The following is a 26818-nucleotide window of genomic DNA, read 5'->3' as shown; positions in this document are numbered from 1 at the left end:
TTGGTTGTGTTTCAGCATTGTCTCCTCAGAGTCTGAGTTAGAGGCACGCTGGAGCACTTCCCCGTGCCCAAACATTTACACCTCTCTGGTTGTTGCAGCAGCGAACTCTAGACTGTCACAGGAGCCCTTCATTACCCATTTGCTTTTGTTCAAGCTCCTTTCAGAAAAATATTATGAAGGATACAGTGTGTAGTGATTTTTCTGGGTAATTTTTATTGAGAGCTTCATGTTCCTGACCGTAAGAGTGTATGAATTGATCAGCTGTAAGACAAGATGGATCTTTGCTGTGAAGTCCCAGAGTAATATTTATCCATCTAATCTCAAGTGATGCTAGAAGAGTGCAACAGGGACGTGTGCTTGAATACACAGGCTTGGAGTGATAACAGGTAGGGTCACATGCAGTTCACTGAAGTTTTTGCTCTGAGAAGATGCACGTATTCATAGGAGATGGTGGCTGGAGAACAACTGCTTGAGCTCTGTCTCCCATAGTGCTTTCTTACCGCTCATCTCTCCCGTGTGTTCTCCATCTGCAGTTGACGTGAGCACAGCACTGCCCTTGCAAGTTGCCCCAACCTCAGTCCCAATGGATCTGCGCCTGGACCACCAGTTCCCCATGCCCGTGACAGAGCCGACGCTCCGTGAGCAGCAGCTGCAGCAGGAGCTCCTGGCGCTGAAGCAGAAGCAGCAGATCCAGAGGCAGATCCTCATTGCCGAGTTCCAGCGGCAGCACGAGCAGCTCTCCAGGCAGCACGAGGCCCAGCTGCATGAGCACATCAAGGTAAGCGGCAGGCGGCCCTGCTGCGGGGGGCTGCTGGTTGGGGATGGAGATGACATTCTGGGCTCGGCACGCCACAAGGCTTTCCCAGTTCAGCTCTCAGGCCGGGCGCTTTACCTGGCTCCGTCATGCAGGACAAAAAGGAAATCTTTTTACACACTGGGTAAGTAGGAAGTGCAGCTCAGAAGATGGCTGTTGCATAGTGAAAATGTTAGACATTATATAAATATTTCACAGTGATAGACTATTGCTATGGTAACATAAGCTTTCAGAATTGCTAATAGGCTCCCTTTTCAAAGGGGGATTAGCATGGCACATGGTAAATAGTGTTAATGTAATATTAAAAAGCAACCTCAATTCAACCTTATATAACTTTCATTTTAATATAAAGTATATGTCAGAGCGGGGAAGATAGGATTAAAAGTTAATGTTGTATTATTTACAGACTTTTCAAGCACCGTTATTAGCCTGCCTTTGCGAGAATAGAGGCTGTTTGAAAGTAGACTGACTAACAGCAAATGCCTTTGTCCTTAGTGGGTCCTGCCTGCAGTCTGCTGTCTTTGGGACAGAGGTGTGGGCAGGTGCGTGTGTATATGCACTGATGTACATGCATATGTTTGTATGCACAGATGTGTGTGGGTGCGTGTGTAATTGTTGTGTACATGTGTGCCTATGTGTAAACTGATTTGGGTAAAAGTCTGCATTAGAAGAAAATCAAGATCAAGATTTAAGAAGCCAGTTCTCATGGTATATCTAGACCATGAAGTAATGAAGACCTTCCTCTAGTCTGTAGGGCTGGTTGGATAAAAACTTAAAACAGAAATGAAGCAATCCTGTACAATAAAGGATGATGACCTGTGAGGCCATCTCCTGTAGTAAGTGTGTCATCTTGCCCAGAATTTCTTTTAAAATGAAATGGCATGTTATAATAAAATAAATCAATCCCACAGTATCTCACAAAGAAAACAAACACCAGACCAACCAGTGAGCAATTAGGAATGTAGGTTTTTTGTGAGAGCAAACTTCTTGTGTTTGTGTTCGTCAGTCAGCATTTGGATGCTAGATTCACAGTTTTTTGGTTACTGAGTTTCAGAGGCTGACAACTGCACTTGGTGCAGTGGCTGTAAGTGCTGGGAATTTGTTAGTTTGTCTGGAGAAATTAAACTTACAACCACATATTTGAACTCTGAACTCAGATCTGTTCCGCTGCTTTATGGCTCATGAAAAGCAACATGGGAGGGGAGAGAATATTAAAGGAAAGAAATAAAAATCTGAGCATAAGGGTTTGAAATGTGAAATATGGTATAGAAGCGGCTCTGAATGAAGATGGAGAGGTTTTTTATGGAGAAATTCATGTGCTTTTAGAAAATCATGCATACATACTGCTCTGCTCCAAGCATGCAAGGGGAGGACTGACTCTAAATTGAGTCAAGAGAGCTTCCCACTGCTTTTATCCTCCTCTTTGCTGTTGATGCTGCTGACTTGGGGTGCACAGCACTCCTAAGGTCATTGGGACCTAAATGCTGGTGCATGTGAAGATGATGGATCTAAAGCATCGTTGCAGAGCGGTTCTGATCCATTGTGTTCTTAACAGAAACACAAGACAGGGATGCAGTTCCTGATCTTTTCTGTTCACTCCCAACGCTGAGTCTTTAGATTAACTGTGAGAAGGAAACAGCAAATCCCTGACACTCAGAATTAGATGATTGGTTTATGTTGTCACTGATGAGATTAAGAATTTCATTAGTCTCTTGTCTCCAAAGCAAACGGTTCAGTATGCAGGAATAATTCAGACTGAATGATGTAGTTATGAGTTTCTTCAACTGAAAATATTGTTTTGTAGCCTGAGTAGTTTACAGCACTGCAGTGAAGGTGTCTATCGCTCTCATTAATAAATTTATATTCCCAATTTCCTCTCCAGGCAGACGTGTAGCCTGCCTGAGGGCTGCAGGAGAGCCTGAGCTTGCCTGATTTCTGTTAAGATTGCATGTTAACACTGGCAACTAGAGTGGACTTGCAGTGTGCCTTACTGCGACATCACTTTTAGCTCTAAGATGTTTTCAGCTCCCTCCAGATATTGGGGTTCTTTTGGTGCAGAAAGCAACCTTTCAGCAGCTCCTGCAAGGTAATTGCATACCTTGCAAGCTTGCATGCTTTCAAAAAAAAAAATAGTGGCTCCTGCAGATTAACTAGAACTTTCAATGTCAGAACAACCTCAGAATGTACTGAGACAGATCAAAAAATTAAAATACAAACATAAAAGTTCAAACCTTACAGTCGTATCAAACAAAATGGCAGTTCTTTGACTTTCACTCTGACATTGGTTTCCTTGGAAATGGTCAGGACCTTTGTTATTCATGCTGTTGAATTCTGAAATTGCTTTGTTGCAGACTATTTCCGCAATGAGAGGAGAGTTCTGCACCTTCCTGTGTTTTGCATATCTTGGTGATGCTACTTAGAATTTATTAATTTGGCTTTTCTCGTTGCTGCCTAGCATCCAGCATTTTAACCAACAAGTGCAAAGGCAGGGCTTTCTGTGCTTTACCCTGTCTGGTGCCTGTTTCTGAAACGTCATGCCTACACCTACAATGTAGGGACTGTATTTTGGTGTGGTGGGGCAGCCTCTGGGTGCAGCTGCATACACAGAGCAAATACGGCACTGGGTCTCCCGTTTGGCAAGACGTTTGGATCAAATCCCTTTGCACTCTTCCACTTGTAGATGTTGAACAGTTTTTTCAACAGGGAACACGCCGGCTGGGCGTCTGCTCCAAAGAGTGTCACACACAGGGTGTAGAGGTGAGGATAAGAATGGTTTTGATGCATTTCTTTAGCAGTTCTTATACCCAAAGGAGTTAGAGTTTGTGTTTAGCGTTTTCGAGTTGCAGCAAGCAGAGCTGAGATTTTAAAGCACTTCTTTGTTTAATGTGTTAAACTCTCAGCTAATACAGCTGCAATTGTGGTTTGTGTTTGTTTTCTTTCTTTTGAATACCATGTTGTTGGTATGAGCAGAGAAACTTCTGATTCAAGAGAAGGCTAAGGGAGTGGGGTGGTATCTCTCCCTCTCCGTCCCAGCCAAAGCAGTACTATAAGAAACATCTTAAATTCTTTTTAAGTCAATTAAATTTGGCTTGAGAAACGCTGGCATGTTTTTCTGCATTTCTATTCCAGTAGATAACTTAATCTGAAGTTCTGGTATTTTCCAGAACTTGGTTTTATTCCAGCAGGCTTTAATCATCTGATCTAGAGCAGGAGCAGGCGGGTGGCCACCGTCCCCTGTCCCCCCATCCGTCCCTGCTGTCACAGGCACTCGTCAGCTGCTCACATTTGAGTAGAACTGACGTTTGGGAAAAAATGGTCTTCATGTAAAAGGGGGCACATTCCGGAAGATGATGCAGTCTGGAGGAGCAGGCTGAGAGCAAAATGATGTTTGTGGAAGGAAAGGCTGTAATGGGACGTAGCTGCAGCTCGACGTATTGAGGGAGCGGGATCGTCGCGCACAGGGAGGAATGAGAAAAGTCTGACTTGTTTAGGGAAAATTAGCTGAGCCTTCTGAAGACTTCACACCATATGGAAATACAGAAAACTGTCTTTCACAACTACAGTGCAGCTTTGTAAATTGCTGCAACTTGACATCTGAAAGCGGAGCAGGATGGGAGCCGGGGCTGCAGCGGGCTGGCTGGAGGGATGGACAGGAGCTCGGCTCCAGCACGGCCGCTCACCTTTGGTGAAGCAGATTTTCCATGGAGGCGTGCCTCACCAGATGTGCAGCAGTGCTTGTAGCCTTCCAATCTGCCTTCTGAAATAAAAACAAGGATGGAACAAGGAGCCCGGCGCCCAGGCTGTTGCCGGTGAGACTGTGGAAAGGCTCTCTGCAGGTTCCAGCGTGAGCTCGGCCTGACCTTTGATTGTGAAGCCACCGGCAGGGAATATTTTCCTTTCTGAGTCACTGATTCCCAGCCAAGATCAGCTGGAAGTTACCAAAAGCTTTTCCATTTGCCTTCTGGTCAAGGGCTGGAGCTAAACGATCGAAGAGGGGGCAGGACGTGTGCTTTGGCGGTGCTGGAGGCATCTGGGGCAGCGTGAGCTCCACAGAGCAGCGAGATGCCTGGTGGGTGATGCAGCTCATCCCTGCCTTTGCGCTGCTCGAGGTTGGAGCAGGGCTTGGAGGAGCTCTGGCTGTTTTATAGCCAGAGCCGGAAAATTTTTCAGGATGCTGACGTACATCAGTGTTAGCACGTGGCAGCAGGCTGCAGCAGTGTGCTGATGGTGATGGGGCGGCTGCAGGCAAGCAGCTAAGGCTCACGGTTCCTTGTGAAACTCAAGTCTTAACCTGGAGGAATGCAGTGGTGTTAATTCTGCCATGCAACTCTTTTTTTTTTCTGGCATCAGGTAACAAACTGTCAGAGTGTGTATTAGAGGACAGTGCTGTTTGTGTGTATATAAGGCAGAGAAAAGTGCATCTGTATGGTGCTCAGAGACATCGTGGGTTCGTGCATAAGTGACAGCACTGTGCATAGGAGGGAGCTCTGCAACAGTGTTCACCAAGGAATGATGCTGGAATTGTTGGGTTTTTTTTTTTATTAACACAGAAATTTCATACTTTCAACAGTATGCTTGTGCTGCTGAGTGGCCTCATGCCAATAAATAAAAATATGTGGAATGTTTTCAGACATTGGCTTTATATATAGCAACATTCAGATAAAACACAGGGAGATGGATTTGTTTTTGCTGTTTTCAAATGACGTGTTTTCCATTAGCATGACTTCTGATGGAACTGACGGAGGGGAGATAACATACCGAAGCTGGTAGCATTTGAGTTGGTTATTCAGAGACATGGGGAGGAGCTCTCCAGCCATTCCTTCGTTTTGTTTGAGGGTAGAGGTCTTCCAGGGAATCTGAAAGATTTTCCAATGCTGTAAATAAAATGGAATTTCTTTCCAACGATATCTAGGGTTTGTATCATGCTGATGTTGAAGTGAAAAGCTGCTCTTTGCTTTCACTTGGTGACAGCTGCCCTTGAATTGGTTGATTTGCTCACAGGACTGCAGTGACCTTAGCTGTTAGCGTGCCTGCTTTTTCAGCCCTTGTGTTGCCCAGTCTCTTCTTGGTGGCCTCTTTGAGATGAGTTGTTTCTTACTTTCCAAACAGGAAAAAGTACTCCTGTTAAAAACCTGCTGAACACAGTTGGTGTCGTTTGCTTTCATCCCACGTCTTTGCTGGCTGCTTCCTTCTCCATGCAGCGGGCTGGGGATGCTGAAGAAACACCTTGAAGCCTTGGCCAGAGGCCTGTCCTGCCCTGCTGCTGCCCCTTCTGTTGTGCTGCTGAGCTGCTTGTTGGATCTGACCTGCCTCCATGTAGCCAGACTCCCTCAGCTCCATTTTGTGACTGTTCTGCAGAGCACCCACTCCTTGCAGTCTGCACCGCTTTCAAGAGAAACTTAAAAAGCCCAGAGATACCAGGTGTCTGCCTCTGTGTTCTGATATGATAGGATTATTCATCTTAGAGAACTGCAGCTGGGTACAGGCAGTGGTAAAAACAGACTGAACATTTTGTGCCTCGTTACGACTTGAATTCATTGCACAGTGTTCTCTTGCTATTTCTAGATGGTTTTCTCTTCTTTGTCAGTGACCTTCTCTTGTTCTTCTGGTACATGTAGCTGACTCTGTGGCCTGAAAGTCTTAAACCTGGATCCTGCAAAACTTAACTTCTGATGGCAGTAGCCCCCGGGAAAGCTTTTGTAAGATCAGAGCGTTTGCTGTCTTTGAAAGCTGGGGGTGACTTTCCTCGTGCTCAAAGGCAAGATCTTTTCCAAGAGCAGTGAGGGGCAGATCTGCACGCGGAGGTGGGTGTAATGCTGGGTTCATAGAGAATTCTGAGAAGCATCAGTGGTTTCTGGACCGAGGCTGGATTGCTTGGCCGGGAGAACTGTCTGCAGTAGTCCTTACAGACGGTCTCAGAAGATTAAGTGGTTAAAGGAACATGTTATCATTTGAATCCTTCTGAGATGGACCCTGTTTGCTGGGTGGAAGGAGCAGAATGGGAAATCACAGATCTCGCTGCAGCAGGTGGACTCGGTGGCTTTCATCCTGTGGAGCCCTGTGCCAGCGTCTGTGGCATTGACTGTGGAGCAAGCCATGCCCTCCTTGCACCATCACCTTTGTTTCAAGGTTCCCAGCTTTCTATCAGAATGTGGAGTCTTTCTGTGGAGTCTTAAATTGGGCTGGCTCTTGGATATTCTGAAAGCCTGACTGATGTAAATGAGAGAAATGTAAGGGTTCACTGGCTCACAAGTAACAAGATCTTGCTTACTTGATAGCACTTAGTCATTTTTTTCAGAGGAATCCAAGCTACTTTTGAAGTGGTTAAATATGTTCTTTTCATAGCATGAATTTGTCTCCTGGCATAATGTGAGTGGGGCACACTGGTATTTCTTTAAAGCTTAAGGCCTTATGGTTTCTATTCGGTTTAGAATTTCAAAATAAACAGCAGGGAAAAAAAAAAAAAAAAGCACATTTCCAGTTCACACTTAAATTTTCAGCTTCAACTTTATATTATTTTTGAACTCGATAAAATTAGATCGGTATAAGGTTTAAGAGAATACGTTGAGAATCAGGGCAGGAGCAGAGAAACACCCAAGCAAATCCTGTTAAAATATCAGAAATAGTGACCTGTTAATATACACTATCACTGATTAAATTAACGTTCATAAACTGAGAATTCCTGTTACTGTCTATGGTCTCAGCAAGATTCAGCTGGTGTACACGAGGGTGAAGTTGTGCTTAAAATGTAAATCATACAGTAAATAACCTCACTTGTCTACACACAGTACAAACAATGTTTTAGGCTTAATCTCCATGTTTATGTTTCCTGTTGAACTGGTGATGGTGTGTAAGAATGACAGATGCTTGGTATTTCAGTTGGTGGCATGCTACCTTTAAACACGACTCTTCTGCTCAGCTTGCATGAGCATTGGATGATGTTGGCCACTCTCTTTCAGTCAGTAGCCTTCCTGCAGGCACAGCAGGCATGTGGGCTGTCACTGTCTCCTTCCAGGCACAGGAACGAAAAGTGGTCTGCTTCACCTCATCTCAGGGCATTAAAACTCTGACAAATGGAGCTGAACCAGAAATCTCAGACACACAAGCGGTGGCTGATGCTTTGTGGCAGCAGTTGGACTGCCAACAGTGAGAATGCCAAAGATGCAGCTGAACACGTCTTGCTGCCCTCCAGTCCCTTTCTGTTCAGGAGTGGAAGGCACTTCCTTGTCTCATTTCGCTTTGCAGGTGTTGAAGCCTGGCAGAAGTTCTCTGGTGAGGTTTCCCTCCCCTCCTCTTGTGCCTGCCAGCTTACTGGTTCAGTTGCTCTGTCCCCTGTTCCATTATACAGATGACCAGGAGCGGTGGATCAGCGGTGCAGCCATGCTTCTTCTTTCCTCTCTTCATATTTCCTTCATTGAAATGACCAAAATCTGATGGCGATTTCTCTGGTTGTTCCCACTGAAGGATCTTTGCCCAACATCTCTACTCCTGATACTGATTTTTGCATAAGATTTCCATTCCAGCTCCTCCATTCCCTGCACCCTGAAGCAATTTTGAAAAGACAGAATTTTTCTTCTGGGGACTGACATCTGATCAGCGAGGGCATGGCAAAATCTCGTGTGGCATTAAACATCTGAGGTTCATACCTATTCAGGGAATTGCATGGCTCCAATTTACCGAGAGTCCTTATCATCATGGTCAATTCTGGATACGCAGAGGACAGAAATTGAACTTAGTACACAAACTTTTAGCCTTTTAGGAATGGTGAGCAGTCGTAGGTGTGAAAGAAATGGAGATACAGAAGTATATGTCTATGTATGAACTGCTAAACTAATAACGTGGGATCTTTTCACCTAGGACTGGCAATAAGGAAACTTAGCCATCATTCCCCTTCCTGAAGACGTCTGAGCCTCATAAACTTGAAGACCAGACAGTCTCAGTTGGATATGTCTACCTCAGACCCATCTCTTGCCCAGGAAGCTGTCAGCAGGGAAGGATTGTTTTCCTGTGCAGCGCAGAGGCTGGCTGCAGCAAATTCTGGCACAGGACTGCTGCTGTCAGCCTGTCTGATAGCTGGAAGGGGGCAGGCTGAATATACGTTCAGATATGTCCAAGAAAAGAGGTGACAGGCATTTGTTTGCCTGAGCTGTATTTACAGATGTTTGTGACTAGGAGCTCTTGCTACTTGGCTCCTGATGAAAACCACAACTTTTCCCCCTCCTTTCCCAGTGTAACCAATTAATTCTGACTTGTCTCCAGTATTCCAGAAGGTATCTTCCATAAAGCCTGACTGGCTTTGTCCTTGGAATTGAAACCCGTTGTGATGGAGCCAAGAGAGAGAATCCTGAAACAAGAGCAATAGCCTGAGACTGCAGTAAACAGGATGGGGAGAACATGAAGTGGAGAATTCAGCCAAAGGAATGGCTAGCTTTGAAATTTGTTTAAAATGACCCCATAGAATATATATGTATACCTTCCAGAGTATATCAAAATATGCTGTCCACTCATACATTGTGATATTTTTTTTTTTTGTGAGGTGATTTGATGTATATATTTTTTCTCAGCTGGTGCTTCCTTGATTTTCACCTACAATTTTCCTTTAATTTCGTACAATCCAAGCCACAGATCCTTCTGAATATATGATTTAACCTCTCACAGACTATAGAATTTGCCAAAACCAGTGGCATATGATTTACCTTAAAAACATCTTTGCTTCAAATCCCCAGCCTCGTTGCCTGAGAGGCGAGAGCGTAATCCTGTGAAATCTCTGAAAGTATTTCCTGGGTCGTGCCTCTGCCTTTAAGCTGCGCGTTCAGCAAGTGCTGAGAAGATGATGGGATGCTTTTGGTAACGTCCAGCATTGTCAGTTTTGAAACATGTATTTTACTTGTGCATCTTTGTGGCTTCTTTGAGGCTGTTGTCTCTATCACTGAGCAGCCTGTTGTTCAGGGGTGGTAATGGGCAGCAGCTGAAGCTGTTGTACACAGCCTCTGAGCTTTCCTGAAAGAAGTCCCGCTCCAGCAGCTCCCTGTCTTGTGCTGGGGACCCCAGACCTGGATGCAGTACTCCAGAGGAGACCTCACGAGGACAAAGCAGGAGGGGACAGTCACCCCCCTTGCCCTACTGCCATCCTTCTGTTGATGCAGCCCAGCATATTGCTGGCTTTCTGGGCTGCAAGTGCACACTGCTGGCTTGTGTCAAGCTTTTATTCCACCAGAACCCCCAAGTCCTTCTGCACAGGGCTTCTCCCACTCCATTCGTCACGCAGTCTGTACTGCTGTTTGAGATTGCTTTGACCCAGAGACAGCATTTTGTGCTTGGCCCTGTGAGGTTCACACAGGCCCACATCTCAAGTCTTTCCAGCTCCCTTTGGATGGCATCCCTTCCTCCTATTGTGTCAGCTGCATCACTCGGCGTGGCATCATCCATGCTGAGGGTGCATTCAGTCTTACTGTTTATCACTGATAAAGATACTAAGCAGCACTGGTCACAAGACAGACTCGAGGGACACCATTTGTCACTGATCTCCACCTGTGGAAGTAGGTATGCTGCATGCTGGCCATGGGGCCAGACTACCCTTTCATCTGTGCTTCTGCTCAACTGCCTTGCTCTGGAAGGAGCTAGAACGTCAGATTCAAAGAGGAGCAGAAGTGCTTAGTGTGATGTCCTGCTATGCTGTTGTGTGTGGTAGCACCTTCCATAGGTGATGTCAGGTTGAGGTTGCAGTTAGGAGATAGATGCAAAACAAAGCTGCTTTGGATCACAGCAAACTTTTATCAGCAGTAAGTGTGCTGGCTGTTGCTCACCCAGACTTGCCTGTGTGGTTATCTTCAGCTGCATGAGTAAGGGTGAGCTGTCTGGTTACAGGTAGTTTTACGTTGCCTTCCACTAATTGCTGTAAGGTAAAGCGTTCAAAATATATATTATAAAGATGTAGGAGCTATAGTTGAAGCTTTAAAACCTCTCCTGCTATGTAGATTTTAAACACTTTTACCATGGTGTGTCAAGTGAATGACAGAAGGACCTTTATAGCAGCTGTTGTATGGAAAGGAAGGAGCAGAATGTGGGCAGAGAGCTGTGTCTGGCTTCTGGGGGAAGAATAGGGTGGTGTCTTCAGCAGATGGGGGGACACAGAAAGGATCTGCATTCTTCTGCTCATCTGGCAAATGAAGGAAGGGTTATGGAAGCCTTAATGCTGCACGCCTTTGTGAAACACGTCCTTGTTCTTTCCAGTAAATGGGATCTTTGGTGTCAGTACCACCCTCTTTCCAGGAGGACACTGGCTTTCTTTTGGGCTGAGGCTGCTGAAAGGTTTCACTTGCCAGTTTTGTTGTAATTGCTAAAGAAAACCATTTTGCTCCACGTAACTTAAAAAGAAGTTTCTCTGTGCAGAGCAAGTTTTGCGTACAGATGTGGTGTCAGCTTGTGTTCGAGATAGATGTGCCTGAGAACTGAAGACAATTGTGGAATGTGATGGCAAAATCCACCGCACTGCTGAGCCCACACGGCCAGTGGAAAATTGATAAATAGCTGGAAATGCTCTACATGTTCCCTGTTACGTTTATTAATATTAATATATGCTCGAGGAGCACCAGAAACACCAACTACAGGTACAGTTGAACATTTGTGCAGTTTTCATAAATAGTGGAAGCAGTGACATTAAACATATGCAGGAATCCCCATAGTTATAAATATTTACAAATATTTATTTTGGCAAAAGCCAAAATATTCAGATGTTCTGAGCTGTGCTCACTAATACAGTGTGTGTATTTGTCACTCGGCACGCTTCTCAAGTTGGGAGCTGAATTATTGGTCAGTGCAAGGGATTTCCCTTGCTGTATCACTTTGTATTTCACAGATATTTAGACTTCATTGCAGTTCAGAAAAGCACACCACTTCAACTACGTGCAATTAGCACGCAAGCCTTGCAGGGATGGCACTGATTTCATTTACCAGCAAGGGAGACCAAATGCAGTGTGTGGCTCGTGAGCCAGATCGAACACAGTAATTAATAATCTTTATCAGAGCCACCTCTCAGTGAGCATCTCTTTCCATAAGCCGTCCAGATACACATTGTTTTTTTCATTTACATTTCACTACAGATGTCAATGAAAGCACAGTTCCTCCTAAAGCATCATAATGTATGTAAACCATTGCGGGAAGCGTAGCATGCAGAGCCTTGGAGACTGCAGATGGAGAGAAAAGGCTCCTGATTTCATAAAAATAACAAAACCTGTTTTAACATATTGTGCATTAAATATTGTTCATTTGCATACTTTCTATGGCTAGGTTATAAAAGCCCACCATGTGGTGGACTTGTTGGAAGTCTGAAAAGATACTCTTTCTCCAAATGGAGATGTGTTAGTGGAAGCTGCTGCTTAATTATAAAACAAAAATAACTTGTTTTCTGCATTATTATTATTTTTTTTTTAACGTTTCATTTTTGTTTTTTTTTTTACTTCTGTAGGTTTTCAGGGTCGGAGTTTTAGTTGTTTCCTTAGAATACAATAGCATTATGGAGGAAAGCCTAGTGCAGTCCCTGTGAGTTGTGCTAGCTCGGGCTCGCTGTTGTACAACAGTCTGCCTGCCTGGAGCCAGCAGCAGCAGGGACTCCTCGATCCGGAGCTTCCAGCAGATAGCCCAGCAGATTGTACAGTAGCACTTGCATTATTTTTTTGCATCTTTATATAGAATTGTATAATTTTATGTACAGCACAGCCACGGTTGAAACACTCGATAGTACAAATGCACGATACCGCAAGTTAAAATGAGAAATGGCTGTCAAATCATAAATAGAAAATGTGGAAGAAAAGGAAAAAATCAGTCTTTTGGGTGTAGAAGTCTTGCATGCACATGCACATATGATGTCAGGGCTTGAGAAAGGATGCAGTGAACCACACGCTGGAGGGGAGCAGGTTCCCTGGCGCAATGGCTTTGGCTTGGCCTGGTCCCATAGAGTTTTGGGAGCCTGGAGCAGTGGGTGGCATCGGAGCACAGGCGCCCATTAAGCCCAGGCTCTGAGAATCGCAGCGATGGCCAGAGCGTATGCAGCATTCCAGGTTTTGAATGCTAACATTGCCAGCTTCAGATCAATCTGCTAATTTATAAGCTGCCAACATAAAGAGTGCAGGCGAGTGTGAGGTGACAGGGGTGCCTGCATCCCCGGGGAGATGAAGGGTAATTGGAGCAGCCTGGCGATTTGACTTCAGTGCCTGTCTTGCTGGGAAGGGTGCAAATGAAATTGGGAAGTGGCAGAGGAATAGCAGTGACCTTTCTTAGGATAAGATGGTAGGATCTTAGTGTCAGCTTTTTCTTACAAATAAAGCGATTTTCAGTGGAACTTGAGGTTTTTTAGGGGGAAGCACCATTTGCGAGCCCTATGGAGATCAGTTCACACCTTGCCAAGCTGAGAGCTGCCGAGACTTGTCATTTGTCACCTGCTTTTCTCAGCACAGCTCACTGCTGGCTGACTGTCAGGGCACAGGGTGTTCTCTGATCACTGACAGGTATCACAGACGGGCCCCAAAGCACCACAGCCTTGCACACCACCTCCAGTCCACTGCTGAAACAGCCCCACGAGGGATGCTTGGGGCTGGAGAGGATCACTCCATGTGTCCCAGCAGGTTGGTGTGTGCATACATCCATTAGGTGGCTGGATCTGGGGACATGAGTGCAGACTGCAGGTCTGGATGGGGACCCTGAGCAGCTGCCTTGGTGGCAGTGAAGCTCAGTATAGGCTTGGAGGGTTACCATGCAGTTTTAGGGAAGGAATCATTTGGCAACTTCCTGACTGCCCCTTGTCAGCTTGGATGTCAGGAACAATTTCTTCTTGGAAAGAGTGATGAGGCAGTGGCACAGCTGTTCAGGGAGGTGATGTACCTGGGGTGCTCAAGAGCCGTGGAGATGTGGCACTGAGGGACATGGTCAGTGGGCATGGTGGGCTGGTTTGGGGTTTGATATGAGAAGATCTGAGAAAGATCTGAGATCTTTTCCAACCAGAATGCTTTTATGATTCCCCGCCATATGCTATGATGTCCTTCCTTATCTTATACAAGAGGGCAAGCTGCCAAAAACTGCCTTTTCAAAATCAATTTTTTCTTAGTTAAAAATAAATAAACAAGTGCCTGATCCCAGTTACCCTTGTTGCTGACTGCTGCCTCTGTGAAGGCCTCGTGAAGAATCACTGTGGTAAATCAGCCTTTGGTGTTTCAGCTCCTGAACACTCCATTTGATGAAAGCTTTGCAAGTTTTGTCCTTAATTAAGCAGCCCATCTCTACTTCTTGCATGGGTGTTGGAAGGGCTGGGGTGTATCCTTCCTGAGAGGCTATTGGAAGATGCTTTTCTAAGGAAGGAATGCTCTATAATTAAGCTTAGAAATGGGTGGTGATCCTTTCCTCGAGGAAACGTTTATCTCGGGTCTGAGGTCTGCACAGCAGACAGGAGGTGACCAGCATGTGATGAAATTAAAAGGCTGCAGTAGTTGAGTTGGTCCATGGGAACTCTTCTCTGTTCACTGATAGAGAGGGACCTTTGGAGAAACCAGTGTGTAAAGTTGTGTAATTAAGGTTTATTCAGAAAAACATCTGTGCGGTGGAACTGGTTTTGCAGAGCCAGCGTTGATGGTAGCATTCTTTGGTTCAGGTACCTGGACATGAGCTCAGTCATATTCCTTCAGCAAGAGTGCATGTAAGATGTCATAATGGAGTTTTGCGATGGGGGGAAAACAAAAGCCCAAGTGAAATAGCAGGGGGAAAACAAAAAAACTGTCCAACTCAGCTGGGTCAGACAGTTGTCCAGCAACTGTGCAGTGGTTTGTGCTGTGTTAGGACAGGATCCACAGGTTTTGGCAGGGCAGTGTTAGAAAATGGGGCTGCACAAAGTGCCTGGAAGTGTTTCTTTCCGGAAAGAAAATGCAGCCAGTCCTCTTTCTATGGTCTAAACATGATTAGTGTCAACTGATGGGAAGTTCTGCTCTTGCACCAGGAGGTCTGACTGTGTTAATTTGCTGCTTTTCCCTCGTCCCTTCTCCGCAGCAGCAGCAGGAGATGCTGGCAATGAAGCATCAGCAGGAGCTCCTGGAGCACCAGAGGAAGCTGGAGCAGCACCGGCAGGAGCAGGAGCTGGAGAAGCAGCACCGGGAGCAGAAACTTCAACAGCTGAAAAACAAAGAGAAAGGAAAGGAGAGTAAGTAGCAGAAGCTCACTTGGTTCAGCGATGACAGGTAGAGCAGATGGATGGAAGCCATAAAGCAGCTTCATAAAGCTGAAGAAGCCTCCCTGATAGCCTTTCTACAGAGCTTCTCTGCACAGCAGCTTATGTAAATGTTTTGGAGGTATTGAGGGTAAAAGAGGAATTTATTTCTATGCTTTATCTTCATTTTTGTCTTTCTAAATGCCGTTTTAGCATTTTTCAAAAGGAAGCGTATCATCTCTTCATTTGATTTAACATTTTCTGAAGTATTTTTGGCAGCTTTCCTAATGGAGGCAGAATATTAAAACCATAAAATACACCAGATGCACACTGCTTTTCTTTTTCTTTTCTTAATTTCACCCTTTTAAGTTGTAGGCGAGTTCTCAGTTTTTAGCTTTAAAGTGTTTTCATTCAGAAGCACTTCTTTCATGAGGTACAGACTGTGGTTGGCTTCCCCACGTGTTATTATGCACTTCACAAGATTCAGTAACATGATTATGGCCTCGCAAATCCCCTTATCAAAGACACTTTGGTTACTTGTTCAGTTTTCTTTTAGATGTGAATGGGAGGAAAAATACCTTGCGGAGTTGCACTATCAACTCATTAGGTCTCCATTCCGTGTGAAATAAGGCAGCCTGTGATGGAAGCAGCAGACAGGGCTAAGGGCTACCAGCAGAAGAGATGCTGTCTGGGGACTAGGAATGAGATAAAGCTCTCAGAACAACTTTTCCAGCAGGAAGAAGCTGGGGTGTAGGAGGCTGCAAATACTTTCCTCATTGAATTCCTCATTCCCTCCGCGCACATCATGCTAGAACAGACTTTTGTTTAACCTGCGTTCAAGGGAGGGAACTTGCAGACCTGCCCCAATATCTCAGCAGAGCAGTTCATAGGAGGTCCAACGTCTGTGTTTGTGTTGGGTTTTGTTTGGGTTTTCTGTGTTTAAGCTGTAGGGGAGAAACCAAAGGATCAGAATTTCCCTGAAAGAAGCAGTTGAACTGGGCTGTTTTCCCAAATAAAAACAGCTTGAACTGAGTGAGATCTGTAAGTCCTTCCACTTCATCCTGCTATTGTCATCAACTGCTTATACTGTATCAGTGTTTCAATGGATCCCTCTGTGAAATTGACATCTGGCTATTCTCATTAAGATAGTTTGCAATAAACAAAAGCTCCTGAGTGCCTGAGCACCTGAATCTGAAGCATATGAAGCACCTTCTGGTCGAACCATAGGTGTAGAGGAAAGAGCAGAACTTCAGGAATCTGTGTCTACAGTTTTATTTTAAAAATACTTTTATTTGAGAAATACTACAGCATATGATCACTATAGAAGCTTACCTCTTAAGAGTACCTATCCTTCTCACATCAGAAAATTTTACAAAGTAATAGTTAACGTTGTCCAAATCTGAAATATGAAGTCTGTAATAGTTGAAGAACGTCGTTTATTCTCCATCCTTCCTCCATCACTGTAAGCCAAAAGACATTGTTTTGTACCTTTTAGAAGGCAAATCACAAATAGAGTTAGCTTAACGTAGTATTAATCCCTTGCTTTCTCATCTCAGGATCCTTGAGCCTTATGAACTGGAATCTGTTATCACAAAGCATATGATCAAAGCATGACTTCTAAGAGAAGAAGGAAAGTCTGTATGAGACTAAAGGTGCTTTTTGGGCAGGATAAGGAGTGATAGTTGGTTGTCCTGTCTTTCCACTGCTGTGACTGAACCTAGAACCAGCTGTGTGCATCAGTGTTTCCAGACAGACCAAATCTGTCTTCCTGTCTCCCTCCTCCTGGGCAGGGACCATCCCATGCCTTTCTGCTCAGGCAGTCTCAGGCTGGGGCTTTCTCCTACAAGCTGGCAGGCTGTGATCAACCTACACTATCACAAAGGGCTTTCTTTTGTTAGTTTCCATTGGTTCTGCTCCTCTCTTCTTGCACTGTGCAACCCCCTCCTTCTTGGCGGAGCTCGCTCCTGCTTCTGACCTTTATTCTCTTACCTCCACCCATGCTTTATCCTACATACAGTTATAGTTCGATTCTGGGACAACATTTAACCTGTCTTCTTTCATTCCATATTACCCTTCTGTGGTCTGTCTCTTCTGGCTTCCTGCCTGTGGATTTATTCCATGCATGTGGGCATCTGACTTCTGCTCTTGCCCTCATTGCCTGTTCCCTGCATGGTGACACACCACTGTCTATGTGCCACTTTGTGCTTTTCTGCCTTTTGCTTCCTCTTCTTGAATGTCTCCACTGGGTATTGCCAAGTAGTTCTGCCTTTATCCTATCACTACGTATGAGATACATTGAAAATGAATAAGATTTTTCTTCTCATCTTCCGACTCAAGGATCAGGAGCTGAACGATGATCTGCTCAACATGACATCTTTGTCCACAGCTCCAGCATTGCTCAGGGTAGAGAAGATCTCCACGTTTTTATCCTGTTAGCATATGTGGGGCCCTTCAGCTGCTAGTTTAGGAGGAAGATGTGCCAAAGAAGCTTTTGGAAACCTCACAATCCAACAGCATTTGGCTTCAGATTCCTCTAAATAATGTCAGATTTATCTAAAACCAATAGAACACAACCATGTTTGAGTATTTTTAAGATGCTAATAGATCAAAGATGACACTTTTTGGAGAGAGAGGGCCTTGATGTGTGAATTTGTCACCTATTCTGGTCTAGCCATGTTGCTCACAAACCCATAGGAATTTATCTCCAGCTCCTCAGTTGAACTTCCCACTGGGGTGCATGCCAAACCTACATTTTGTAGAACTAGTGAGAAATGCAGGGCTCCAAAAAAGTGAATTTTCAAGCTTTTCAACTCTGCTTCAGTGGTTGAGCAATATTACATTTTCAGGCAGTGCTTTTGCAGAATTACTGCAGTTTCCTTCTCTTGTGGAGATATTAAAAAACAAAACAAAATGAAATGAAATGAAATTGTTTCCCCGGTCTGTCAAATGGCACCGTGGTGTTGTGTAGGATCCAGGAGACAGAAGATCACCCTGTTGTATTTTAGGTATGCCAGCAGAGCAGACGATTTTCCTGGCCTTTTCATTTACTTGTAGCCCAGTTATTTTCCTTTTGGAATTCTTGGTTTACGCTGTGGTGTAGATGAACCATAATTTTCCACATGTTCTGCTTGCCAAACTTTCTATGCATTACTCCATCAGGAACTCTGCCTGTGAGTCTGTTCTGTCAACTGAATGATAATTTTAATCCATCACCACAGTAAAACAGAGTGGTCTCTATTGTGGAGGAAATAATGATCAGAAATTATACAGTTGACATTTTAACTCTACGCTACGAAATTACTGACTTTTTTTCTTTAAATGTTAGATTTTCTATTTGAAGAAACAGATTGCACACTTGTAAGTGAATTGGAATATTATGTGTGTCTTATTGTACACAGATACTTCTGAACAAAGAAGTCCTTATTTACAAGCTTTTTCAAGGCAGCATCTACATATGAGACATTCGTCTCGTTCCCCTTCTGCTTGCAGATGTGACATTTAAAATTTCGTTTGAGTGTACACAAGACCCTTTTTCTTAAATACCTTTGATTAAAGGAAAGCTGCAGTACCTCGTGCGGTGCTTTCTTCTAAGTTAACTTCTATGCAAGTGTTAAAATCCTCTTCAGAGATCTTTTGTAGTAAAATGATAAATCTCTGATTAGATCTCTGCTTTCAAACATCCGCTGCGATTATATGCAAAGCTGAAGGGGCAAAAAAAGAGCTCCTTACTGGAAGCACTTTGTTCTTCTCTTTGAAACAGAAGCTCCTCTATTGGACTGAAAAACCAAGCATTTAATTCTGAATCCTTTTAGAAATGTTCATTCTTAAAGTATGTTTTTTTGTGGTGTTTTTTTTTTTGCTACGGCTTTTGTCCAAAGTCAATTGATTAAATATCTTTAATTTTTGTTCTTGACTTCTCAGGTGCAGTGGCAAGCACAGAAGTAAAGATGAAATTACAAGAATTTGTTTTAAATAAGAAGAAAGCTTTGGCACACCGGAATCTCAACCACTGCATTTCCAGTGACCCTCGCTTCTGGTATGGGTAAGTGGTGCTGGGCTTATCTGTGTGATGCAGCCTGTGCCACCTTTTCTCACAATTGCTGCAGCTGGGGAATAGTCCTGATGTATGCAAAAAAAATAGTGCTGGTGGTGGCAATGATGATGAGGAGACGGTTGGACCTTATAGGTTGGATCTTATAGGTTGTTTCCAACCTTGTGATTCTATGATTCCATGATTCTATTTACTGATCAGCCGTAGCACTGATAGAACTAGAGTTTGAATTTGATGAATGACATGAGTGAAAAGCATTTTTGAAGGGTTTCAAAGTGAATATTTTTCCTATCTTCAGTGCTATCGCTGTATTTTTGTGAGTAGTGGTCTTTGCTGACGTCTTGGATCCGTGATTATTTAAACTAAGAGGTTCTGCTGTCACGATCTGCCTTTATAAGTTCTTTGGTTTTTCACCAGGATTTGCTCCAGATAAGGATAATAAAACATGAACTTTCAGGAAATTAGGCTTTATGCTTAGTGAACTGCAACTCAGGATAGTTGAGCTAGCATTGCTTTTATTGCCTGCTGCTCATCTCAGTCTCTCGAAGCTGGAAGTTTTGTTTCCCTGTAAACTGCTGAAAACACGAAGTGCACCCTTTGTAATTCTGCTGATGTCTACATTTTCTACTGAAAATGCTCTGCTGTGGATATCCTAGAAAATCCAAATGTCATGTGAAGTGAGAAGATAGCAGGTGTTCTTAGAATGTCGTAGAAGCAAAGAGTGATTTCTTCAATTAGTTCTAATGCACCAAAGAGCCATGGGTGGCGTTAGAAATGAGGTATAAGTTCCAGTTCTAGAAATCCACTTCTTTGTAAAGAAAACTTGGAAATTTGATGTAATTTGAAAAAAAAAAAAAAAAAAAATTCTATTAAAAAAAAATTAAAAAAAAATTTTTTTTAAAAAAAAAAAAAAAAAAAAGTAATGTGTTTGGAATGTTGCTTTATTGACCATAACATTGATGAAATTTTGAATGAGAAAATCCAAGAAAATTTTGCTGTGAAAATTGTTTTCAAGTTGAGAATCTGGTATTATTTTCAGTCTTCAGCAATAAGCATTTATGTAGGGTTGATGAGGTCATTGTCAGCTGATGGTTCCAAATGCAAGAAACTAAGCTGAAATTAAATTGGAAAGATATCCCAGCTATGAGCCAGAACAGAAATGCTGAAGTGTAGTTGGCAGAAGATTCTAATGTTATTCTGCCAGGGGGAGATTGAGCAACTCTTAATACGTCTGTGAAAATCTCATCTGAGATTTGAAAATTGTATGGCTGTGACGTTGGTTAAAGTGGTGAAATGTGGGTAGGGTGTGCAGAGCTAATGTTTAAGGCCTGCTAAGGTGGTGTGAAAGATAGTAGAAGAAATAGGAAAAAATGAATCTAAATCATGGCAACGTAAATATGTCTTTTTAAATAACTGATTTTCCACTATTCTTCATTGAGACTCACAAAGAAATTAGGGGATTTTGGAAGCATTTGAAGGCTCTCTGAGGCATTGTGTTCTTTTTATTTATTTATTTGTTTAAAATGCCTAACTTTAATGCAGAAATAATATTATATTAGAATTAAGGCTAGTAAATAAATGCCTTCTTCCAAAATCTTTGCTCTTTGGCTTTGGAGAAACCTCACCTAGAACTGTCATCATAGATGAATTTAATCTGTTAGAAAAGGAGGCTGTGGATGCCCCATCCCTGCAGGCATTCAAGGCCAGGCTGGATGTGGCTCTGGGCAGCCTGGGCTGCTGGTTGGCGACCTGCACACAGCAGGGGTTGGAACCAAGATGATCGTTGTGGTTCTTTGCAACCCAGGCCATTCTATGATCTGCAATCTGTGACTAAAAGGGAAAAAAGAAGTTTGGGAGTGGTCTGCATGCCTTATGTTTTACAGTTTAGAATTAACTGCTTTTTCACCGAGATGCCAGCACTCGGCTGAGTCCAGGTCAGTGACATGGGGTATGCTGCAGGGCCAGCTTTAGTGCAGTAACTTACTGAGCCCAGCTGTGCTTTGGGTTTCAGTCTTCCTTCCTCACTTCAAGCAAATGCTGAGACCCTTCTGAACAAGGATACATTCTTTAAGGTTCATTATCTTTAGGATTTTTTGTTATTAATGTGGTGCGTTTTCATCTGAACATCCCTTTCTTGTGGTGCCTCGGGGATGCAACAGGTAGAGCCAGCATACTGACTGTTCCACAACAGTCTAAGCCCCTTTCTTACAGGCTTACCATTCCCTCATCTCCCCTCCATCTGTTTAGTAGCAGGGTTTGGTTTCCAACACAAGACATGGGGAAGGAAGAAGGAGCCTCAGAGGCCTCACAAATCTTTCCAAGGGCATGCTTCATTGATGAGTTGCAGGCAGATGGGAGCTCGTTTTGCCCAGCCTTTGAGGAGGGCAGCAAGGCTCTGCAACTGCAGATGAGAGTTCTAAATGCAGCCCTTCGGTTGTTAAGGCACGAGCTGAAGATTTTTGTTTGTTTGTTTGTTTCCCTTCTATTTAAATTTAGAAGAAAACAAAACACACAAAAAAGAGAAAGAAAACCTTTAAATTAATTGTGTATTACTATTTATTTGTATATCATCTCATAGGTAACCAATTCAGTTACAGGGATATTTACGCACATACTTGTAACGTGATTTAATTGGGTGGTGGTTGGATTTGACACACGTAAACAAGGCTTGCAGAAGATAGATTTGATGCTCCTACTGTGAGCAGGCAAACCAATTAAATGGTAACAGATGCTGAAATAGTCTCTTAAATGACACGCCTGCTTTTAAGCACTTCCTCTGGTATTATTAAGGTTTGCAGTTTCCTTTAAAAAATTTAAAAGCGTTACTTGTAAACAGCAGTTCTCTTAAGGGTCTTGAACACCGCAACAGTTCTGCGTCAGTGGCTTTGACATGAAATATGTGTTCTTTGCATGTGAAATAGCTGTTACTGCCCACTAAGATGTGTGGATAATTTACCTTCTCTATCTTGTATGGGCTTGAGCTTCACTCGGCACTGTCTTTTGTCTATAATTGGTGAATATTTTCTAATTAATCACCAATATTAAAGGACGTTGTAGGCAGATGTGCAGGTCAAACCTTGCGATGGAAAGCAGCTAGCTGCAGAGGTCTTGCCAAATGTACTCATGATCCAAAAGATCTACTAAAGGAAAGAACTAGGTAATCATAGAACTATAGAATCATTCAGGTTGGAAAAGACCTCTCAGATCCCCACGTCCAACCCCAGCCCACCCCGCCATGCCCACTGCCCACATCCCTCAGTGCCACCTCTCCACAGTTCTGGAGCACCTTCAGGGATGGTGACCCCAGCACTCCATGGGCAGCTGTGCCACTGCAGCACTGCTCTGAGAATAAATTGTTTCCAGTAACAAACCTGAACCTCCCCTGGTGCAGCATGAGACCATCACCTCTCATCCTATCGCTGTTAACTGGGAGAAGAGGCCAACCCCCAGCTCACCACAACCTCCCTTCAGGCAGCTGTAGAGCAATGAGGACCCCTTGAGCCTCCTCCACACTGAACAACCCCAGCTCCTTCAGCTGCTTCCTATTATCTCTCAGAGGCTTTCACAGAGATCCTGCTCAGTATTTGACTCCATGGTATTCAAGCCATTTTGTATACTCTCTAATATATGCAGCTCCAGTCTAAATGCAATTGTTTGGGATTCTGTGGTGAGCTATAATTTTCAGATTATGTTAATGGCAGGCAACAAAAGAAGAGGTTCTTTTGAATTCCATTGTCAGACTGTCCCTCCTGTGGATTCTGAATCTGCTGGGCAGCCCTCCTCGCAGGAGGTCCTGCTCTTGAAGACACTTAACATAAATAAAAGTGACTTACCAGGAGCAAAGATGGAGCATCTCGGGCTCAGCAAACAGGGCTGTTATTTCCCTTGGAAGTTTTCAGAAGTGCTCTTGGGAAGTAGCCACTCGACACAGTAACCATCGTGAAAGGGAGTTGAACCGAGTATTTGCATGCTAAGGAGATAGAGAGAAATAATTACACGTTAAATTATGCCAACGTACATAAATGTTGTTGTTCTCTGTGCGCAAAGGATTCCAACAGAGACACGCGTTCGAATGCATATTCAGTTTACATTGCATGAATATGTTGGAAGTGTCAGACATGCTTTGCTGTGTGCACGGGCTTTGGATGGACCTTGCAGCCCAAAGCACAGAGAATGTGTTATGTGAAGGTATGTACTTCCAGGAATGCCTGCAAACTCGATTTAGTATACAATTTCACCTCTTTCAGGACCTCTGAAATTCCTGAACAGGCATGCAGACCAGTGCATTTTGCTCTGAGCACTGTAGGGTGTTGGATCCTAGTCCTCAAGCAATGCAGTGCATTCATGTTTGCAGAGTGAAACGTCTGTCATTCAGCAGCTCCAGAGCACATCTAAACAGGCCCTTTGAGTTCCTGCGCATTCCCTAACAAAGTGATGAAAATAGCTTCAATGTACATGATTGTTCAGCTTAAGTCATGATTTAAAAAAAAAAAAAAAAGAAAAAGGAAAGAAAAAAATCCTACTGCTTGTATAGGCAAGAGAAAAATGCGATTGTGTGCCATGGTGGGTTGGAGGGGCTCTTGGCTTGCGTAGCCTGGGCTTCCTGTTTGTGAAACATCTCTCTGTGCAGCCTTCCTACGGTATGAGCAGAGAAAGCCACGTCTGTTTTCAGGAGGGATTCAAATATTTTTCAACGTGGTTCTGTTTTTATTTCAGGTGATGATTAAACAGTGCTGCATATGGGCATTTAGTGCTGCCAGTGTGACAAAGGACATGTGTAGATGTGTGCGAACGCTCATGTGAAATGCAGCAGTGTGAGAACACACAATTATTCAGCCTGTGTGTAGGGAAGTTCGGGATATAAAGGGGGGAGGATTAGGAGAGCACAGTGAATCACGCTGCTTGGTGGGAACTGCTGGTATGAGACTCTATATACACACTGAACAAACTTTTCAGAAGTGTTTGTGACAGTCACTTAGAAAGCACGGTGTGTTTTTCTGCTGTTTTCTTGAAGGGTGTAACTAGAATCGCTATGCCGCATCTCACCCAACAGCCTCCTTCTGAGTCGAGCTTCAGAACGTGCTGCTCAAGGAATCTGATGGACTGGAGAGTCATTTTCAAATTGGGAATGGCTCAATTTCGTTCCTTAAAGAGCCTTTTAGAGCAGAATATTTTAGTCAAAATCTCAGTGAATGCCTGATTGTTAAACAGGGTAGAATTTCAGCTCTTTGCGTCTCTCAGCTAAGTACTTGTCCTGTATTGTTCAATTATTTGAAGAAATAAAACAGGGTTTAGGTTGTTTTTACTTGAATTAAAACCTGAGATTGCTTGACAGCTGTATGGTTGCCACTTGTATTGCTCAATCAGTGATGTGGCTGCTCTGCTAACGTGGTAACGTGGAGGTTTCCAGAAGTCTTTACCGACTGGGGTTCATGGCAAAGCTGGACACAAGGCATTAAGTAGGGAAGGTGCAGCCAACACACAGAGGTAGGAGGTTTAGAAAACTCTCTTATTATTTAATATCCTTAGCAAATAGCATGTGCTTTCCTTCCAGCAGCCTGCTCAAACAGAGCTATAAATCACCAGCCTCCAGAAGTTACCTTGGAGGGTGCTGAGTGCTTTGGCCCGATGCATGCTAAGTGCTGGGGTCAGGGCGCAGTGCAGCAGCAAAGCTGCTGTTGGCCTGCCTAAACATGTGGCCCTTCACGTGCTCATCCTCTGTTTGATTTCATCCTTAGGCTTTCTCTCAGGGTTTTATGCAGTGAAGGGGAATTGTTCATTCATGCTGTAGTTGAGGGAAGCAGCGAGACCTGTGCTTAGCTTTACAGATAGAACTTATCGAAACCTGGCTCAAGTATGTGCTTAAAACTGTGGTTAAATACCCAAATATGTGGTGCCTTCCTCAGTGGGGTCATTCCAGTACTGAAAATTAAGCATATGTTTAGTCTCCTCTCTGTATATTAGCTTTCAGATGATCTTTTAATCACTTTCTAGTACCTAGAATGAGAAAGCTGGTCCCAAGAGATTTTCCTTTTCATTGCTCACAGTGGAGCAGAGAAAGTGAAACTGAACTCTCTCCCTTTATGCCTCACTTGTGTTACATTTCTCCCTTCTCTTTCTCTCCCTGACCATGCAGGAAGACACAGCACAGCTCCCTGGACCAGAGCTCCCCACCTCAAAGTGGCGTATCCGGCACCTACAATCACCCTGTCTTGGGGATGTACGATTCCAAAGATGACTTCCCACTCAGAAAAACAGGTAATGCTCCCATTGATTTTCTGTGTTACCTGCTGTCTTTGCTGTGACACTTGGTCCTTACATTTCCAAAAGAAAAAGAAAAAAAAAAAGTGTACGTTGCCAAAAAGCTGTATTTCATGGAGCAATTTATTTAAGAAGCGCTCACACCGCCCCACTCTCCTCTCCCCCTTCCAGCTGTCACTGAGCAAGCAGTGTTAGAGGGAGGCTTTGGTTGTGCAGGCTTGCAGAGCTACATGCAGAAGACAGCTTCGTTGTGTGTCAAAGCTTGTGAGATGTTTTCACAAAGTCAAAACTAATACAGAGATCTGCGTGTCTGAAGTCAAAGTATGTTTTGCTGAGTGAGAAAAGTACCAAGAAAAGTTCATTTCTTCTGGGATTTGCATTTTATATACAAGTTTATACTTTAAATAAATAAAAACGTTTCTGCCAGTCAAAGTGTAGGGACTTCCTGCAAAGGTTTTGGTTCACACCTAGACAGTTATTTCTCAGTTAGGTTTCTCTCTGCATGGTGGCTAAGCAAGTCAGTTATTTCTGAGCTATATATTATGTAAACCAGTTTGTTTTGTTTGGCTGTGGTCCTCAGCTCCATATCACATGCCTTGGCCAACACTGCCTCAGCTTCTAACCTTGCAGGCTTGTGATCCTCAGCAGCCAGCTCCCTTCGGGGAAGAGCCGAGCTGCAACAAGCTCACCCCAATGTGGGGAGCTCTGCTGCTTGCATGGATGATGCACACTGTGGTGCATGTTGAAAATTGCTTCAGAATAGGAAAATAATCCTGTCTTGACTGAGCTTTGTGTGTCCCACAGGTGCTTCTAGCTATTTCTCAGGTTTGTTTTGTGGACCTTTAAATGTACAGGGATGAGCACTGGTGTTAGTGATTGTTGTGGTCAGGAATGGTAGTGGTATGTTAACCAGACCTTTCTATGGATTTACAGCCTTTGGTCAAATTGGCTGTCCTAAATCAGTTCCCAGGAGCTGGCTGCACCTCCGTTTCCTTCCAGGAGAGGCGTAGGTATTCTCACAACATTTCTTCCCCTAATAGCTGAAAGTCAATTGGGTCTTATGTGTCCTCACCATGATTCTCATTATCTCTGTAAATTGATGTGAAGGTGGAATATTTTATTTGTGGGGTTTTTTTTTCTTCTGTCATCCGTCTAGAAAAACATAACACTTGTGCACTGCTACCCTGTGCCTCCTGCCTCCCAGGTCTGTGCCTTTGAAGGCCTTTTATGAACTGCTTCCACACCATAGTACCTGTACTGCTGGATGGATCTGTAGATGGTTCTCCCAGTCAGTAGGCATGCTGGGCTGGGCAGCAGGTACCAGAGACATCAGCTCCACGAGAATCAACTTAGGATGGGAGAGTCCTTCCCAGGGTGAGGGCTCTTCCTGTACACACCCTGTGCCTTCAGGGTAAGTGACTGACAAGAAAGCAGGCCCTTTCTGCAGGACTCCAAGGGCAGAGAGGGAAAAGAATTTGCTGAAGTGTAGAGCATCCTCTAA

General features: G+C 43.8%; 1 protein-coding gene across 1 annotated transcript; it reads left to right on the top strand.

Annotated features, from left to right (window-relative positions):
• Positions 1-529: 529 nt before the first annotated feature.
• LOC122192465 (histone deacetylase 4-like) lies at positions 530-25314 on the top strand (the record flags this gene model as incomplete). Its single annotated transcript, XM_042893013.1, has 4 exons — positions 530-778; positions 14849-14999; positions 18927-19047; positions 25193-25314. Coding segments are annotated over exons 1-4 (589 nt in total), but the record flags the coding sequence as incomplete, so codon positions are not given.
• Between the last annotated feature and the right edge of the window lie 1504 nt (positions 25315-26818).

The sequence above is a fragment of the Lagopus leucura genome, unplaced genomic scaffold (genome assembly GCF_019238085.1).
Source record: "Lagopus leucura isolate 7727_CA_CO unplaced genomic scaffold, USGS_WTPT01 36084-0_obj-0_obj, whole genome shotgun sequence".
In the NCBI taxonomy this organism is placed as follows: Eukaryota; Metazoa; Chordata; class Aves; order Galliformes; family Phasianidae; genus Lagopus; species Lagopus leucura.
Note: the sequence above shows the minus strand (reverse complement) of the source record. Positions and strands in the feature narration are given on the sequence as shown.